The sequence below is a fragment of the Ammodytes marinus genome (genome assembly GCF_949987685.1).
Source record: "Ammodytes marinus genome assembly, chromosome: 19".
Lineage (NCBI taxonomy): Eukaryota > Metazoa > Chordata > Actinopteri > Uranoscopiformes > Ammodytidae > Ammodytes > Ammodytes marinus.
Genome location: NC_137223.1, coordinates 21,110,963 through 21,132,030, shown reverse-complemented (window position 1 = coordinate 21,132,030; position 21,068 = coordinate 21,110,963). Strand labels below are relative to the sequence as shown.

The 21,068-nt window shown below is 41.9% G+C and overlaps 1 protein-coding gene across 1 annotated transcript in view; it reads left to right on the top strand.

Annotated features, from left to right (window-relative positions):
* Positions 1-7,491: 7,491 nt before the first annotated feature.
* The window catches only part of tnfrsf21 (tumor necrosis factor receptor superfamily, member 21), a 37,655-nt gene continuing 24,078 nt past the window's right edge, over positions 7,492-21,068 (top strand). The window contains exons 1-2 of the mRNA XM_080047812.1: positions 7,492-7,736; positions 17,341-18,052. Of these exons, the coding sequence (XP_079903938.1) occupies positions 7,710-7,736; positions 17,341-18,052 (739 nt within the window). The 5' untranslated portion in view covers positions 7,492-7,709. The remainder of the gene's footprint in view (positions 7,737-17,340; positions 18,053-21,068) is intronic.

Here is a 21,068-nt window from a genome sequence, read left to right as displayed (position 1 = left end):
AACCAGGAGACAGTCTCCACCTTTCTTGGACTTGCCTCCGCGGCTTGCTGTCTTTCTGCCACCAAAATACAAAATAGCAGGAAAATTCGCGATGTTTCAGACGGGACAGTCGGTCGCGCGAGAGGGAGGGAATGTTTAATGGAATGTTGATCCCCCCTTGTTTTATTGGCCCACTCAGCAAGTAGGCTACAGTAACTAACTACTGTAGTAGCCTACACGTGCACGCGCGCGCGTGCAAACGAGACTTCATTCAAACACTCCTGCTCCTCCCAACTATTGTCAAATATGTGGGTTGCTTTTTTTTCCTTTTTTTATGAGCCACCAATCATTATGAATTCAGATATAATATGCCATTGGGAAACAACCTCTGTAGTAAAACCTAGGGTACAAAAAGCCTATAGGCCTAATAGCACTCATGACCTGATTATGTTCTTACATTGTACAGACTTGACACTGAATGATTGACTACAGTAAGCTACTGCTTTTGTTAACATGAGAGTGAAAGGGCATGTGCAGTTGGAGGAGAATGTAAAACATTCAAGTCAATTAATAAAAATAAAAACACTTAATTTGTTATAGCCATTAACATACACATAAGAGTAAACAACTTACCACGCAGTCTCAATTCCAGTTTTTAATGTGAGAAAAAAGGAGAAAAATAAAGGCAGTTCTAATGTTGTCAGGTAAATATTTCCAAAAGTGTGGAACCAAATAACTAAGGAACAAGGAAGGAAAGCTGAAATGTTGATTTGTGGAATGCGGATTTGATAAGATAAGACTTTCCCAATCTCAGAGAGGGAACCCCTGTTACAGCAGCACAGGGAAAAGCTTCACATGTGAGGAAAAACTACTTAAACACTCTTTGAATGAAATAAACACAAAATAAAATAGGTGGTTGAAGAGTAAATGAAAGCTTCATACAATATACTATAGCCATTATATTACCCCAGACTATTATAACTGAATGTATATACAAAATAAGTCCATTGAACACTATGATACAGTGGATAGTACTAATGTTGTAACAATAGTACCAGAATCATAAAGAAAGTAGAGATGCAGCTATATATATTTTAATGGGGTAAAGAGGTTGACCTCAGACAGGGTTGTTGGTCAGGGTGACAAAGCTGCTTATACGAAGCATTACATTTTTCTCAGGTGGTGGACCGAAAACCAAACTGTGAAAACCATTTTTTCATTCATTCTATAATTCAAAGTCTCCCTGTAGTCTGGCTCAGCATGGGGGCTATTTCTGTGGCCAGTTTGACTCGCAGAGGGACTTTTTCCTGTATGTCTGATTTATATCTGTTTGGATCACAAGGACTTTTAGCTGTGTCATAAATTGTTTGGCATCAAAGGGTGTAAAAGTGTCCTGTCTGCTGAGTGACAGCACGCCTTATGAAGCATTCCCACCACACCCAACATTGAAGTGATGGCATAGGGAAGGAAGTGAAGTGAAAAACGTTTTCATATTCAGAAACGCATCTGAGCCCGTGGGAAAATCTGTCTGCCAAATCAAAACATATTCATTTCACACCATGCAATGTGCAGTGTATTGTACTGTTATGACATGATCTTCCACTAGTTTACAGTAGCCTAATGTTTTTTCTCAAGCCCCTTGGTCTTGGTAAATTAAGCGTCATTAACATGTTTGATGTTCTGTACGAGAATTTTGATTTTGACCTTCTCCCTTTAACGAATGGTGTCCACATTTGTGTTTATTAATATTGTATCAGCAGTTAATATTTTGTATTCCACATATTCACTGCTTGATGACATCATTAATCCAATATGGCTGATGGTGATAGCCATGTGCTATGTCAACATCAATTGAGGTAAGTATGTACAGTAAAGTTTGATGAAAATGTTTGTTTTGTGAACTCAAATTTAAAGTTAAATATAGTTTTAACACACCCAAAACAGCTGTCCATGTTCAATTGCAGCATACAGTTGAGTAACAAAAAGAAAATTAAAGAAAATCTAGATGATTTTGTTATAATTCATGTAAATCACAAAGCAAAAATAGCTGGGATTGCTACGAGGCCCATAAAAAGCAAGTAACTACCGTGCAGTGGGCACGGTGCCCGACCTCAATCACTCTGCTTATCTCTCTTCACACCAGTGAATGAAATGTTAAAAAGGGAAGTAGTTGAAGGCAAACTCACCCTGACGGGATCCATTTAAGCAAAATGTCAACAACAATTTCAAAGGCAGCGTAAACAATGCAAATGTCTTTGACCGCACACATGCCACACACACACACACACACACACACACACACACACACACACACACACACACACACACACACACACAAACAAACACATCACAGAGTGTGGTTTATTGTTGTGGCCAATATGAATAACAGTAAGTGGAAGGCTGGCTGTCCAAGTGGCTTATATAGGTATCAGACCAATCCTCATTTGTGTTCATTAATTCAAACATCTGTGATCTCTGTTTTGGAAGACTTTGTAGTCCCTATTTGCAAATTTGTCTCCCTTTTGTTATACTTTGTTTTATGGGGTTTTAATTTCAAAATCAATTCCTTAAAGCTAACTGGTAAGAATAAATACATAAATATGAAAAAAAATCCAATAAGAAGCTAGTTGACAAGAAAACAGGACGAATAGCTCTATTACTGTAAACTCATGTGCAGTAGCTTGGCAGTCTGTGGCCAACAGTGATAATGAGCAGGTATGATAGTGCTGGGAGCTCTCAGACAAATCATGAAAAAATGCTAAATGTAACATGGCTTGCACTGTGAATCTAGAGCCATCCTGTGGGCAAAATGTGCAGGTGTCCTCCTGCTTTATAGACTGTATTTCACTGTTAGCTGTTAACTACACATTACCTCCAAAACCATTAGGCAAGTTCTGCAAAAGAGAACCCCTGTGCAAATGCTGAAACTCACACTGTTGTACTGTAAAATTAACCATTTTAAATTATGCTTATGAGAAGAGGAGATGCAGATAACTATTTCAACCAAGCAACGTGTTCAGGGGATTTTAGGGGGATGATATTTTACATTACGTTATCTATTCATCTGCATTCATACTACACTACCACTACATTTACTTTACATTTGTTTTTAAATAAACATGTTTGTTCTTATTCTCAACATAGTGAAGCCTTTTTATAACATAAATAAAATAAAACTAAAATAAAAAATCAGCATAGAGCCCTGTAAGCATTACATCCTGCTTTAAACATTTACATCCAAATAACTTTTTCCATCGTCATGAGTTTGGTGCTGTAATAACCAAGTATGTCCTATAGAGGGCAGGCTAACCTCGTAGCTGTTACAAGTGGTCAACTTCAGCAACAAGTTTTCTCTCTCGGTTGTTAGGACACATTTGAAGTTCAATGCTAAACCACTGAAATTGTATAAAGGTTTAGTATTCACAAGAATATGTTGTAATTGGTCCCAGTCCAAACAATGGACATTTATAATTTCACCAACCATATGGTAACATTTCACTCTTTGAAGGTAGAGTCTGCAATTCTGGAGAATACTTGTCGTCAAAATCATTTAAGTCATAATCAGTGAATATCTCCTCACCGTCTCCTACCTGTACTGTGTGTTTGCTGAAAAAACACCAGTTGATATTATACAGCCATAGGCTCTGTTAACTGGTATGTAAACAAAGGGGGCCCACTGTAGCAACATGCCAGTTTCCAGAGCCTATGTATGTCTATCAACATTGGATTGTTTCTCAGCGCACACACCCTTTGGATAGGTAGCGGATCGATATCTACCATGACAAGAATGTTTATGTAATAAACCAATTGGCAGACGTAAACTCATGATGTGCATGTCATTCCAAATGTAAAACATCTTAAGTAAGAACCAATTTTTGAAAAAGAGTATGGTGCTATTGGTCACATTGTATGAGCAGAAGTGTCTCCCTTGAGACAGGCCTCATCTGTACGACACTACACATGTGTCAGTTAGCAGAGGCCTTGACTGCTCGGAAGCTGCTGCTGAAGCCTTGAAAACGCCACAATATTTACTTACGACAAGGGGGTTTTCTGTGAGAGGATGTCAAGCTTTTACTACAGGTCTTCAGAAGCATTTAGTTCCCATCCAGATGGGAGCGTCTGAGAGATCCTTCTGTACATGCATCATGAGTGGTCGCTTTGCATTTAGGTGTGTGTGGGAATGAACATTTGGCCATAATAATGCTTTTACACCACGATTCAAGCAATAAAAGAGGAAGTGGCACAAGTTATAATCTGCCAGTAACATAACGAATGTCCAACTATGGATGTGTACATAAATAGTGACTTGTTGATGCAGACTGGTGGATATAAAGGAGCATTAAGAATGCATGACTCTTATGAACATATGGCAGCATCCATCTCTCTCAACACAGATACATCAGCAGGTATGGAGGTCACCTTTTCATAAAAAAGCTGAGTGAGCTTTGTGATCACAACAGTGACGATTAATCGTGAAGATTAATATGCCACAACAGGAGGTACTGCTTTTCTTCTCTGGCCTCGAGATGCAAAGGACACGCATGTGCCTTCGAACACGTGTCATCAACAAGCCCTAAATGTGAGCATGACGGGGGTCACAAAACGGTTAAAAGTGAATGAGCGGGTTTCATTTTAAGTTTGACATTCTAAACTTCGTTCTTATTTTGAGAATCTAAAGCGTCCAGGGTCGTGATAACCTGCTAATGAACACTCTGCTTTGAATAAAAGTTAAATTATCTGCCTGGTTAGAATGACCTTCTCCTATACTCGTACTCCTTCTACCTCGTCCATCAAACCAGAATTAGTAATAGGCAACTATTCTTAATTTCAGCTACTGGACAAATGCTATCCCCTAATCCACATGTGTCAAACTCAAGGCCCTCGGGCCACATGTGGCCCGCGACACGTTTTGATGTGGCCCGCGAATCAATTCGGCCGATTTGAATAAATTCTGAAAAAAAACCGCACATATGGATTTGACATATGTACGTTATTTTGCCATTATTTTACTGGTCCGGCCCACTTGAGATCAGAGAGGCTGTATGTGGCCCTCGGACCAAAATGAGTTTGACACCCCTGCCCTAATCAGTACGTTCTCAGTCTATGTGCACCAGAGGTTTTAAAGATTTTGAATAGAGGATTTTTATTATAAGAGGATCAGTGTCCACATCCTACTTGGAGATTAGCAACACAAATCTCAATCTGTGCATGTGGACTAGGTTTTCCCCTGATAAATCATCAAAATGTGCATGAAAACTGACGCTCCCGGCCTAACATCCCAGAGGGCTGTTTGATAATTCCCAACTTTGCGTGGATTTGCTTTTCCTCTGCCTTCATCCGACTGCGTCACTGACCCACTTCTGCTCAGAAAAAGGCAACGCAACACGTTTCATCCCTTAAACCCCCCCTCTCCCCCCCCCCCACACACACACACTCCCTGCCCAGTGTCCACTCTTATTCGCCCCACGTGCATGGCAGATGGTGCTCCTGCCTTTTCATCGGCCGCTGCTATTTGCAGTAAGGTCTGAGGGTGGGGGGCACATTGTGTGTATGCAGACTGTTTACTAACGGCCCGCCCGCCCGCCCGACGGGCCAAATCACTGCACGCATTCTGTCTGGGTATCTCCACAGCAGGTTTCTCAGAAACAGATGACTGAGTGGCTGGCACAGGCCGCCATGTTTGCTCCACTGACACATAAATATAGGACTGAGGCCATCCAACAGTTGGTGCACGATATCGTGATGAAGGACTGGCTCAGGGGATTGTGGTCCAGGACTGGGAACACCTTCTTATATCTACATGGCAAAATAGGTCCATATAAGTGGGCCATAAACTGCATAGCCTATGTGAGCAGTTTCTGTTCTGCATGCCGTGTGAGCAACTAGAATATGGATGCAAAGGAGACGGTAAGCTCAACTCAGCGTAGCAGAGGAAGACAGCTTGCTCAGTACAAAGGTAATACAATCAATATGTGCTATGATCTATATACCTTGGCCTAAATCTGGTTTTCTCTGAAACTGTCATCATGGGCAATGTTACCAGGCAACCAGTGAGGGGTGTACAAAAATAAAATACAAATTGCATTGCACGCTCCTCACATCATCTTTCAACTTTCTGTCTTAAGGCTGTTGGTGAGCGCTTCAATCATCAGCTACATTTTCTGCACCAGACTTCCAGTGAAAAAAAACAGCACACCACAAAGCCAGCCACTAACTGGTGAAAGTATTGGAGCATGTAGCAGCTGAAGAGCCAGATATTTCCCTCAGGAGTTGCTAAAGCCCTTAACAGACTTAAAGGTGAAGTCAACAATTCGGGAGATTGTTTTTTGACAAAAACATTTTATCAGTGAATATCTCCTCACAATCTGCTACCTGTCCGTACTGTGTGTGTGCTGAATAAGAACAACACGTCTGGTGTTAGGTAGCATAGGTAAAATGGTATGTAAACAAAGGGTATGTAAACAAAGGGGCCCACCATAGCTAACAACATGGGATAATTTGGTTATCTAATCTAAGAGTATCTATTACATTCAACAGGTGACCAGAGACACGACTATATGATGAAGTTGCTAAATTTATGCTGGTGGTAAAAGGCAATTGTTTGCCAAGAGTTTAATAATATTTTATGTTATGAGGAGGTTTCCCCACAGCAAATAAAGGTTCACAGGCCGTTTGTAGAGCTCAGGATCAAACAAGGCTGTGCAATTACTCATATGTAGAGCATGACTAAGCGCTTTCTAAAAACAAAACACAACAAGAAGGAGGGAGGGGGGGGGGGAATGACAGTCCAGCATAATGGAATGACTCATGCACTAAAGGTCTGACAGCTCTGATTCCAGTGTGTGTGTAGGTTTCATGTGTGTAAACCTGACCAATATATGAAGTCACTAACTGAGCTGCCAGATTGCAGGGGGTCAAGTATAAATAAAAATGTTGTTGTGTTCCTACAAAACAAAAAGAAAAAGATGATGAATCACTTCTGGTTGTGACCATTAAAGGAATAACATAAAAATCTACCTCATTGTACACCGGATGGAATATCTTGCTTGCCAGCACCATAGAAGAACAATACAGTAAGACAATAATAGTAAGAACAATATAACCTATACAAATAAAAATGAGAAATGTAAAAACTATGTCAAAATGTAAAAATATTTGCATCAATCACAACAGTATCCATGACAGCACATGAACGACATGTCATTCAGTTCAGGTCCCCCCACCTCTATCTACCTGTATACAGTCGGGGTTCAGGGCTCATCACACGTGCATGTCTCTGGAGGTGCTGCAATAGGCTGAGACGCACCCTTAGCTCCGCCCCCGTGGCCCAACGTCACCACGGCAGTGTCAGCGGCGCTCCTACGCAGCAGCAGCCGCACTGCACACTGAAAAAGCCTGGACCGGGGCGAGGCGGAGATCCCGGCGTTGTTGTGTGCCCCTCATCCATCATCGCTATGGGAATTACCACAGCGTTCTTTGTGAACCAAGCCCTCATCCCGTACTATCTGAAACCGGTCCACCTGGAGACACGGACTATAAAACACTGCAGTTGAGAGTGAGTGCTGCGTACTGCACCACACAGAACCGGCCGGCGCAGCTTCTCTCCTCCGGTGAGCCGAGGAGGCAGGCGGTGATAATGATGATGATGAGTCGCATCTAGACATGACAAGTCTTTCCCCAGCTCAGCAAACTTGAACGCGAGTCTCATCTGTGTTTCCTAGATCAGGACGATGCCTGCCATGTGTTTGTCCGCAGTGGTGAGTCCCATAATTACGTCTCATTCACGCCCCATGCTTGTTTTTGTTCGTTATTCTAAGGATGGACTCCTGCAGCAGGTTCTCCATTTAAAGGGACAGTGCCTTTTTTTTTGGTTTTTTTGTGTGTGCTGTCCCAGACCAAACTTCCAAATCAAGTAGGCTGCTTATCCCAAAATAATGTCCAATTTTGACTGTGACAAATTATTCCTGATTTCTTCCATTAGATTTAACATCTGACCAGGGTGTTATTCATGTGCATGAGGCTAGCTTCACAAAAGGGTCTCTAGTGGAGAGATGGAGAAAGAAAGGCGACTCAGCAGTCCATTGGTTACCCGTTACACTCTGACCAACGGCTGCAAATGCCAGTCAACTGACTCCTCTGTTGACTCTCAGAGACATGGCTTAATTTAGTATAGGCTAAACAGAGAGAAATCAAATTCACTAGAAGTAACTAATACAATGACATGGGGTTGATTTAGCACAATATCAAATACATTTGTCATCAAAAATGTGGGCTCTAAAGCACTTATGGAGCATATTCATAAATACATTATCGTCAGCATTACTAAAAGCTGGAGTCAGCGATTCTGGAGAATGCCCCCCTTTGTTTATACCAGTTTACAGATCCTAGGCTGTGTGTTAACACTGGCTTTTTTTCCTCCAACACAGTGTCATCATGGGCACTGCACGGATCGTGAAGTGATATTCACTATTTTTGAAAAAAAAATGTTTTGACAACAAGATTTCTTCAGATTTGCTGACTCCAGCTTTTAGTTTCAGTAGTCACAGAGACAGGATTCCCCTTATTCACATGGTGGAGGTGTCTCTTTGTAATGCCACTGATGTGTTGAATGCAGTTGCTGGAGCTCACTCAAGGTGTCATCATCCTAAGTAAAGTTAAGATGAGGCTACCAGCACAAAGACATGGCCTTTGTCCCCTCAGGGAGCAGGAAGGCTGCTGCAGTTGAGCTTGATGTTGAGCAGAACAGTTGTTTTGCTTTGGTTTTAGTTCTAGGAAAAGTTATTGGTAAAAAAAATCAATTCTGTTTTTCTTCATTATCTTTCCAAGGGAAGTTATGGATCAATCCTAGTCAACAGTTGCCAAATCAAAACAGCTGTTGTTATGGATAAGTGTGGACATTTTTAAAGCTGTAGTGTGTAACTTTTTCATTTAAATGAACGTCGGTTAAATTCAAGCCATCGGCAAACGACACAAAGTTGATTAAGCCCGTCAGCTCCACAAAAATTACTCATTATGGCAGCGTCTTCAAACTGTTGTCACCCCCTGTCAACTCCAGAGAAGCACCCAAGAAATGTTTGTGTTGTTGATTTTACTGCTAAGAAAAAAACCTGAAAGTACATACAGCAGAAGGTATAAAATCCATGCGCGATCACGAAGGCTTACCTCATGTAGATGGGCCAACAGTGTTGTTGTAATATCTCAGAACTCCTCATGGGGGCCAATAGAAGCTACGCACTATGCCTTTAAAAAGTTACGCTTTATAGCTTTTTTTAAAGAGTTTATTCATAGTCACACATTCAATTGTTATAAGCACCTGATGCTGAATAACTTGTATCATTTCAGTTTCTAATAATCTTTCAAATGTGAAAACTATGTACCAAGTCATCACGTGTATTGCTCCTGTCACTGTACAAATGCAAAACAAAGAGAATCTGTACAACTCCCCCGGACCACAGAGACCAGTGTTAGTTTTTCACAAAGGATGAGCTCAGTTCTTGCCTGTGCTCCCCGCTTCAGGCATTAGCAGGAAGCTCAAACTTACACACTAACAGTCATCGCTGGCTATTGTCAGTGATGAATTCAGCACAACTGAATCCAAACAGAGTCTCATTCTCTGAGCTGAAATGAGCCGCGGCCGTGGAGCACAGGATGACTCAGGACACACAGCAACAGGTGCTGACTGCTGAATGGGTGAACATGTGTGTGCGTGTTTGTGTGTGTGTGTGTGTTTGTGTGTGTGTGTGTGTGTGCGTGTTTATATGTTGGTCGAGGGTGGTAGAAACTGCATGTAGAAGTGCACGTGTGGGCTTTTGTGTGTCTCTCTCTCTCTCTCTCTCTCTCTCTCGCTCTCTCTCTCTCATTCATTGTCCTTCTCTCTCTATATGTGTGTGTGCGCACGCTTGTTGTGGGCCCTACTTTAATTGGATAGTAATTAAAGCTTAATGCCTTCTGCCACACACACAGACACAAACATCCCACCCACACCCAAGTGTTTGTATGCACATACCCCATTATGTAACACATGTGGTCCAGCAAAGGCACGCACGCACGCACACACACACACACACACACACACACACACACACACACACACACACACACACACACACACACACACACACACACACACACACACACACACACACACACACACACACACACACACACACACACACACACACACACACAATTAATTACAATACTGAACCATCTAAAACTCCTGTTGGACTTCCTGCTCAAGTCTTGTCACAGAATGTGTTGTGGTTGTGTCGTGGTATGGTATTTATGTTGGAATGTAGCATTAATGTACATTTGCATGTTAAATGCTTATTTTAGGATCTGGAGATAACTGTACAGACACCCGAATGTGCCTCAGCCTGTTGTCCATATCATGTTACAAGCGGGTGGGTAGTATTATAAAACCAACACAGCTATACGTTTATACAACGTGCATTCACTCTAAGTACAGTAGGGCTTAACAGGAGACAGTGAATTATGTAATAGACTCATGATTCACTTTTGATAGCACTAGATAGCTTAAGAAATATACCACCAGTATTCAATGAAATCAATGTGAAAACCCCTAGCAGCTTTCTCTAAATACAATGCCAGTGCACTTTTTCACTAGAAATTGGGACCTTGAGAGGTATTCTTTAAATGTATACAAATGTTTATGTTTGTTTCTGATCGTAAAATGTACTCAATTTAAAAAATAGTGGCCAGGATTCATAACGTCCGTATGAAAAGTATGGGTGATGGCACAGATGTTCTTGTCCGTTCAACAACCATGAGACATTCTTACTGTAATGGTACGGCATCAATAATACATTCATAATTAAAATGCTATATGAAGCACAGAGAGGAGCGACAGACTGTTGCATATGCGATCAAGTTTAAACCCACCTGTATGCACACTCCCCTGTTCACTGCTACATGTACATACTGTCCTCACTCCTCTTCGACTCTCCCAACAGTCCAAACAAACGCTGTCTGATGCATGCAGGCGCAGCCCATCACATGTCAAACATGTGCAGACGGTTGCCTGTACAGAGAAACAGGGAAGTGAAAAGAGGTTCAGCCGCCTGTCATCTAAAAAAAGATCTGACCTATCAACTGTACTTTCTGCTGCGACGCCTTCAGGCACACTGGGTTCTTCTGGGTGTGTCGCAGGGTTCACAAAGTTGGGGTTGAGTAGTTTATTTAATTGAGTGACTGTGTGTGTGTGTGTGTGTGTGTGTGTGTGTGTGTGTGTGTGTGTGTGTGTGTGTGTGTGTGTGTGTGTGTGTGTGTGCTAAACAGGAACCTGTTCTGCAGTGGTGCAGTAGTGCCCCACCGGTTCCCAACTGAACATTCGATGTAAACAAGCGTTAGCGTTAGCACTGACAAGGACTGCAGTGCATGTAGGAATACAAATGGGCGACGATAGGCCAGTTCTCTTCCCATCGCATTGTGTCTGGCTGTCTGTTTGGCTGACTGGTCTGTGCAGCAGGCAGATGATGCATTTTATAGGCAGTGCGGCAAGACATAGAGACAAAGCTGGCATAATAAGAGGAAGGCCGGCAGCACTGAGACTGAAATTGATTCATGCGTTGCTGAGCTGCAGTGGTAGCTGTGTAAAGAGTCTTGAGACAGTGTATGTTGTCCATGTGTGTGCGCACGTGTGCGTGTGTGTGTGCATGTCTGTGTCTGTGTATGCAAGCACAGCACTTAGTTTCCTCTTCTGTATTTTGTGACTTTGATGGCATTTTATTTTCCTAATAGCGAACAGGAAATAAAAGTAAAATTGGGGTTTGTGGAGGGATGCTAATAGAGACTGTCAAGACACAATCACGGAAAGACATAGAAGACATAGACATTTAGGACCGACATAGAACGCAAATTGAGAAACGGCTTACGCTCCTCTGACCAAATGTCTACTCTGCTGCTGCCATTAGCTTACTGATATCTTTTGAATAGGAGGCTCCATTGCATTGATTATCCTCATTGGCGTAAAACCATAGCAGCAGACCTGGGTTGGTGTGTGATGCTCAGTTTTCAATCGCCTTCCATCGGCTTCAAGTATCACCATTTCTTAGGAGTTGTGTAACAGTGGAGGGTGCATACATGTAGACTCGGTGCAAACAGCTTTTTGCGTACTGTCAAATATTTTATTACTGTGAAATGAATCAGCATGGCTCTTAAACGCTGTGCAAAGTAACATTTAATGGGTGTAACGTCAATATGGACAAGCTACATATAGAAAATAAGAGATTAATAATAAACATCTTTTTGTAGGGTAGCAGAGAATATGTTTATTGGTTAATGTAGCTAGCATGCTAACCTTAAAACAAATAAAAGTCCAGCTTGTTAATATGAAACCTTAAACTAATGCAATTTCAAAGCAGACTTTGAGGGAACTAAAAAAACAGGGGGAAAAAACTCTCAAAGCGTGCCTTTTTAAATGGTGGTTAATATGGAGCTGTCGCCAGCTAGCCTACCTTTGAACATAGACAGGCCAGCTGTTTCCACATGCTATGCCAAATGTCATGTCAAAATGTTTATTCGCAAAAGCTATCCTAGCTTGCTAATGTTAGCTAAAGGTTACATTTTGTTGATGTGATTGCAACAGTTGCTGAGTCACTGAGTGGAGTGCTGTGTAGGCTACTATGGCACCATGGGCTAATGTAGATACTTAAATAAAATAGATTAGTTTAGACCAAATATCAACACAAGTCAAAACCAAATGAAGATTATAATACATTTTAATATTGTTTAAACTTGATGGTCCATGTTGTTTAATGAGGTAACTTACTAACTTTGTCTAGCATACGCACAGTACTGAATGTTCATGAAGTTGCAGAAGATGCAGAATTATGTTTGAGGCTTTAGAATAAGACCAATTATGCGATTTTATTTTGCACCGTTTACCTACAACATGAGAATTTAAGTTATTTTCTCTTAGGAGATTCCAGGTATTTTTTAAATGAGCCTGCTTCCCCACGGCTAAACAAAATGTGCACCGTGGGTAACAACATAAAAAGCAAGAGAATCCTGCGCCCAACCATCCGAAATTTCCTGTTTCATACCAGCATGCCCTCTCTTCCGCTGCCTCTCATTACATAGTTAGTGATACACCTCAATTATGGGAATGTTCAAGGCATGCTGTTCAAATAATAAAAGTGTACAAACAAGCATAAAAGAGCCACGGGGGTAGCATCCATTGTCCCGTAAAAAGCAGAATGTTCCCATTTACTCCTGTGTGCATTCCCTCCCCACTTTGAATTCTGATGTGAATGAATGCATTGACGTTCCTGATGCAATTGGAACATGCTCTGATGTTTATGGATGAGGTTCTGGGAATGAACACAAAGAGCCGAAATGGGTGGTGTGGTGAGAGGGCAATAGAGCGATAAAATAATATACTTTAATTGTATTAGCACTAATCATAAAACGAGTTTGTCTTACTTTAACTGTTTTACTGCGAGGAGTTTGTTGAACATTTCTCTTTGAATCCCGCTATCCCAAGTAATAGTAGTAAAAATCATACCAATTTTCTCAGCAGTGGATTGCATTACCACAGGATGTCCAAATGAATTAAAATACATAAAAGAGCAGAATTCCTGATTTATATATGAAGTCAGTTTATCGGCCCCAAAGCCCCTCCACTTCCAAAATTAGCGTGATGCTCTGGTACTATGTGAGTATGACCCTAAACAAATGCTTTTGTTCACGGGATTCATTTGGATGATCCGCACTCAAAGATGATCATTCGTCAGCAAAATTCTCCCCTCAGTGCATCACTTCAATCCAACCGGCCCTGTTTGTTCTGCATAGGCACACATGGCCTGCTAATCTTCATTCACATTTGTCTGAATACAGAATACACACACTCGGCAGGCAAGAACACCCACAAACAAAATACAGACCCAGGCTGTGGCTTTTTGGCCACACATGCTAGGGAATGGTCCTGGGTCCTTTGTGTGAAAGCACCCTGATTGTTCAACTATACAGATTGAAGCACTACAAGAATGATATTAGCTCTGGGGCCAATCACAGCACTGCTGTTGGCATCACACCAAGTTAATAGGTGATTGTTATATGGTTACACAAACTAACTGGGAGAAGGCCAAAAAATACAAACATGCTAGACTTTTTGCAGTGCTTCTGATTTGTATTACCACATTCAGTTGCAGTGATTCCGCTAGGCACTGTTCACAATGTGTTAAGTCCCCATGATGACAGCAAGATGCACATTCAAGTATATTAAGTGATACACTCAAAACATCTGCAATATATATCTCTATGGCACAATGTTTAGAATCGTTTTTAAAGTAATGACTTTGATAGATAGATAGATAGATAGATAGATAGATAGATAGATAGATAGATAGATAGATAGATAGATAGATAGATAGATAGATAGATAGATAGATAGATAGATAGATACAGTATCTCACAAAAGTGAGTACACCCCTAACATTTCTTCACATTTTTCTTTATATCTTTCCATGCGACAACACTGAATAAATGACACTTTGATACAATGTCAAGTAGTCAATGTACAGCTTGTATAACAGTGTAAATTTACTGTCCCCTCAAAATAACTCGACACACAGCCATTAATGTCTAAACTGCTGGCAACAAAAGTGAGTACACCCCTAAGAAAAAATGTCCAAATTGGGCCCAAAGTGTCAATATTTTGTTTTGCCATCATTATTTTCTAGCACTGCCTTAACCCTCTTGGGCATGTAGTTCACTAGAGCTTCACAGGTTGCAACTGGAACCCTCTTCTACCCATTCATGACGACATCAAGGAGCTGGTGGATATTAGAGTCCTTGCGCTCCTCCATCTCCCGTTTTAGGATGCCCCAAAGATGCTCAATAGGGTTTAAGACTGGAGACATGCTTGGCCAGTCCATAACCTGTACCCTCAGCTTCTTTAGCAAGCCAGTGGTCGTTCGGAGGGGTGTTTGGGGTCGTTATCATGTTGCAGTACTGCCCTGCGGCCCAGTTTATGAAGGGAGGGGATCATGCTCTGCTTCAGTATGTCACAGTACATGTTAGAATTCAATGAACTGTAGATCCCCAGTGCTGGCAGCACTCATGCAGCCCCAGACCATGACACTCCAACCACCATGCTTGACTCTAGGCAAGACACACTTGTCTTTGTACTCCTCACCTGGTTGCCGCTCCACACTCTTAACACCATCTGAACCAAATACATTTATTTTGGTCTCATCAGACCACAGGACATGGTTGCAGTAATCCATGTCCGTAGTCTGTTTGTCTTCAGCAAACTTTTTGTGGGGTTTCTTGTGCATCATCTTTAGAATAGGCTTCCTTCTGGTATGATGAGCCATGCAGACCAGTATGATGCAGAGTGTGGCGTATGGTCTGAGCACTGACAGGTTGACCCCCCACCCCTTCAAGCCCTTCAGCAATGCTGGCAGCACTCATACGTCTATTTTCCAAAGCCAACCTCTGTGTACGACGCTGACCATGTGCACTCAACCTTCGTAAACTGGGCCGCAGGGTGGTATTGCAACATGATAACGACCCCAAACACACCTCCAAGACGACCAGTGGCTTGCTAAAAAAGCTGAGGGTAAAGGTTATGGCCTGGCCAAGCATGTCTCCAAACCTAAACCCTATTGAGCATCTTTGGGGCATCCTCAAACGGAAGGTGGAGGAGCACAAGGTCTTTAATATCCACCAGCTCTGTGATGCTGTCATAAATGGGTGGAAGAGGGTTCCAGTTGCAACCTGTGAAGCTCTAGTGAACTCCATGCCCAAGAGGGTTAAGGCAGTGCTGGAAAATAATGGTGGCCACACAAAATATTTACACTTTGGGCCCAATTTGTAAATTTTTTCTAAGGGGTGTACTCACTTTTGTTGCCAGCAGTTTAGACATTAATGGCTGTGTGTCGAGTTATTTTGAGGGGACACTAAATTTACACTGTTATACAAGCTGTACACTGACTACTTTACATTGTATCAAAGTGTCATTTATTCAGTGTTGTCCCATGGAAAGATATAAAGAAAAATGTGAAGAAATGTGAGGGGTGTACTCACTTTTGTGAGATACTGTAGATAGATAGATAGATAGATAGATAGATAGATAGATAGATAGATAGATAGATAGATAGATAGATAGATAGATAGATAGATAGATAGATAGACACTTTATTGATCCCTTGGGAGTGTTCCTTCAGGGAAATTCAAAAATCCAGCAGCAGCTGTAGTACATGCAACAAGACACAAGCAAGTCACTAAAATGCATCAATATACATGGTAAAAAAGTAAAATACAGATTTATATTTATAAATACATTTTAAAAAGAAGCAGCAGCAGCAGATGTTAGCAACAGTTATTCATTTATATCTCTGTTTGACCTTAGTGTGTAGTAATAAATAAATAAATAAATAGATTATGCAAGCTGTTGCGGTTATGTTCCATCAGCCACCCCCCTCCTCCCTCCATGTGTGGAGTTGTGGAGTATGATGGCACGATGGACAAATGAGTTTTTTAGTCTGTTGGTTCTGCATCTGGGGAGGAGCAGCCTGTCACTGAAGGACACGCTTTGAGTTGTAGCATCAAAAAATTAACTTTGGCAAAGTGAACTCTTGCTGCCCAGTCCCCTTTGTTAACATTTATCTACAAACAAAAACCAATCAAGTGCAGATCATTTGAAATATGTTACACACTATGGCTTTTATTTAGTTAATGAACAGAGGGATGGCAAACCAGTGCCCCTGTTTTGAATTGTGGAATAATAAAGAATAAAGAACCATCAGTCCTCTAGCATCAGGGTGCCTGGTGTTATTGCCTTGACATGACTCAGTGTTATTCATTCCCCTCAACCCGGTGACCTGTCTGCTTCCCAGCAGAGTCTAGAAAAAAAACATCAAAGAAAAATACAAGGAAAGCCAGAGCAATATGTCCAATAAAAATCTCAGTTGTGGTTGTAAAGGGAATACTCAATGCTGGGAACTCAACGGGAGAGGGACAGCATGAGTCAGGGGAGTGACTACGTTAAATAACCTTGGATTAAATGGGATTCTCAAAGGATCTCATCAAAGCAGCGTCATACTTTATGTTGGGAACCCTAAATAGCAGCAACGGGAATTGGACCTCCCAGAATCCTTTTAACTTGACACGGAGCATACCCATGTCTGCCTGCACGCTCTGTGATGTCTGATATCAAAGTTGTACAATGAGAAATCTGAAATGGGTGACAGATTGGTCTGGGTTCCTACGGCTTGCTCACTGCTGGTCCGGAAACAGTTTTGGTCAAAAACAAAAAAATATTAAAAAGTGCTTGAAAAAACAATGTTTTTGCCTTCCTTGTCTCACCTTAACTCCCACACTTCTGTCTCTCCCCAGATTTTGTGCACACTGCTGGTTGTCATCTCAGCCCGGGTTTTGACGACCACCAACCCAGCTGCCCAGCCACTCCTCTCTCCTCGCCACTATCAGCACACTGACCCCAACTCGGGCACCCAGCTGGTCTGTGACAAGTGCCCGGCAGGCACCTACGTGTCATTCCACTGCTCCCTAACAGCGGTAAGGGAATGCAGCCCCTGCATCGATGGCACCTTTACACGGGGCGAGAACGGTATCCAGCAATGCCATCGCTGTCGGGCTCCGTGTCCCGCAGGCCTTATTGAGAAAGCGCCGTGCACTGCCACCCAGGACAGAGTATGCGCATGTCCCCCCAACAGATATCTGTCAGGGGAAGGTGTCACAGAGTGTAAGCCCCACTCGCGGTGTCCTCCGGGGAACAGGGTGAAGAAGCGGGGCAGTGAAACCGAGGACGTGCTGTGTAAGCCGTGCACCAAGGGGACTTTCTCAGACTTTGAGTCGAGGGCGGTGAGGTGCCGAACCCACACAGACTGCCAAGTTCAGGGGCTGGTGCTGCTAACACCGGGGACTAGAGAGACAGATAATGTCTGTGGACCCTCTTCTACAGCCCGCGCTCCTACATCGTCGGTGTCCACAACCACCCAACTGGGGCCTCTACAGGCCATGCTTGTACAGGAACACCAGACTTCTTCATCCTCTCCATCACCATCACTCAATAGACCTGCACATAAAGGTGAGAGCAGAGACCCTGTTTCTTTTTTTGTTTCCAATCAAATTTCAAATCTAGTCACATATTATGCAAAACATATTTTTTCATGTTTTTGCAACATAAATATGGGTCCCTGATATGGGACTAGAGACTCCCAGAATATGTGCAAAAACAACTCTTTTCCTCCACCTCCAACTTTGCAAAAACTTGTGTTAAATAACCCCTGTTACTGTAGATGTCTCTCACAGTTTTACATAACATATCAATTAACTTCCTATCTTGCCGTTTTAAAATAATCTGTAAAAAACGGAATGTAATATATATTGTATATTCACGAGTTAACTGTTACTGTGTAATCAGAAATTTGAAGACACTTTGAAACATGTTTTTTTTTTCCTGTGGGAATTTTAGGCAGTGGCGAAGTTTTTTTTTTCATTTAACTTTTATTTATCCTCGAGAGACCAATTGAGGGGTGACCCTCATTTTCAATGACGTCGAGTCGAAGTGGGTAGGGAGTTCGCCTCTGGTGTGCAGGGTCGGAGGTTCGATCCCCCGTCTCCCCGCCACATGTCGAAGTGTCCCTGGGCAAGACACTGAACCCCGAATTGCTCCCGATAGTTAGCTTAGTTAGCTTAGCACCCTAGTGCTAAGCCTACCCTGCGTGGTAGCTGCTGCTATCGGTGTATGAATGTGTGTGTGACTGGGTGAATGTGTACAAAAAAACAATGTAAAGCGCTTTGGGTCTGTGATAAACGGAGATATAGCGCTATACAAGTCCATTTACCATACCATTAACAAGGAAGGACATATGTAGGCATGGAAACAAACTGGCGGCAGCTCCCTATCTCAGGAATGTTACTATTTGTGGCCAGGAGAAGTTATGGGTATTTCTTTCATCTTGCGTCACACTCCCTCTTTCCTTATCCCCCCCGCCCCCCTAACCTTTACAATGGCTGATGTACAGATCCCTCTCTTTCACTTTTGTCTTCCCGTTCTCTCTTCCCGCCCTCGTCATCTCTATTACTGTTTCTGTGTCACCCATGTCTAAGTCAGCCAGACAGTAATTTCTCAGAATCGACCAACCCTGGCCAGTACACCCATCCTTCCTGCACGGACACCCACCTCTATAATACTGTCACAACTGCTTGTGTTGGCATGGGACCGATGGCTTCTAAGCCCGTTAAATTTGACCTCTTCTGTAGAAAAGGGGAAAGTGGGGGTGGGTTGGTGTGGGAGTTAAACACTCATGACTGTAATTTCTCACCCCTCGTTTACCGTCAGCAGACGGGAAAGAAAGAACTTCCTTGGAAAAAGGAGGGGAGAAAGAGTTTTAGTACCCAAAAATTTATTTTCCACTTCACACAACAATAACAAAAGCTGAACTGTAGCCACTATATTTCCCATTATACATTTCATTAGGTGTAAATTAGCTTTGAAGTTACATCACAAGTCTCCATGCAAAGATAAATGTCCAGCACATATATTGCTTTTCTTGTTTAAATATGTATAAACTGAGTCTGACAAAAGAGCATCTGGAAAGCAATGAACGCATTTGCTGGACACAATAACATGCCTTTAAATACTGTTTATCATGGTATACGTTAGATTAACTAGAGTTTTTTTTAAGCATATAACATTTTGTTAGTGAATCCCATATATACACAATCACTGTTGACAATCACGGCCGCTTTGGCTGCACAATGTACATCAAATCAGGGTAGGTTTGATTCTTGCTTCGGGTGCGATACAATCCCGGACGAGCCCCCAATTTGTTATGGCTGGCTCACGGACCATAAAATAAACATGCCACATGTAGTTTTCAGCAAAAGGAAATTATTGTATTTAACAAAAATACATAAAATAGTGAAACTAAAGATGACTTTGTGTGCTTATTTAGCCGGCCCTACAAAACACCAACCTTAATTTATTGACCTGCACCTCTGTTGATAAGGGGATGAAATGGATTTACACACATCCAAGTGACAAGCCTAAAAAGCAGCAGCCCATTTATGAACTAATATCATGACACAACACCAATCCCATTAGCAGCAGAACACAGGCACAGAGCGAGCAGCAGGAAGGTGGTAGCGGCCAAATCGATAATCAATAAAGGTTTATGACGCACTTAAATTCAACTGACCAGCAGTTTGTTCCCATGTCTAAAATAACACTGTCCCTGCTGTCCTTGACGTCAAACAGGACAATCCCACTGTTCTTTTCCCATTTCAAAAGATTACAGAGATTTGTTTGGGCGTGAACCAATCCCAACGACGTTTATACAAATCATTCCTGTAATTGAAGCTAAATCTCATTGGATTTGACCTTCCTTAATCTTAATCCTGGAGCAGACTGTGGGGAGAGCAATTCAGGGCCCAACTGTTGTTATATTACAAGGTATAGCATGGACAGGACATCAGCATGGTGGAAGAGTAGAGGCAGAATAGACTTTGTTTGCAGTTTTGGGGTGGTAGATGATTTAACCTGATGCACATTTTTGTAACATGATTTTACAAATTTTACAATTACATTCATTTCATGCAAGGTTTCAGTTAATCATTTGCTCCCAGGAGCTCTAGAGTTATTACTGTTCCAGCTGTAATGACACACTCTTTCATCTGGCTTAAACACCTACATCATATTTTTACAGCTGATTTATTTACTCTGGAGTAAAGCCAGACCAACATATCAGTTGATTTGGGGCACTTTATATTTTCTCAGTGACTGCTCATTGATCTGTTATGACTTGAGCTGTACCAAATGACAAATTAACTGTAAATGTAATGTGAATATCAAATATCCTGCTTCCTAGACATATTTCCACTAAATCTCTGATAAAAAAATGTATACAGGATCCTAATAATTGTGTGTGTTATATTACGTAAGTAGATAACTTTTGAAACACTCAAACATTGGGATCTGCCGTAAAGATGTGGTATCTGCATGGCTCCAGCCACTTTGATGTTCAATGCCCATCCCAGTATCTAGGATGTCAGCAGGCCAAGCAGATGAGAGAAAGGACAAGGGGTGGAGGTTATCCTTC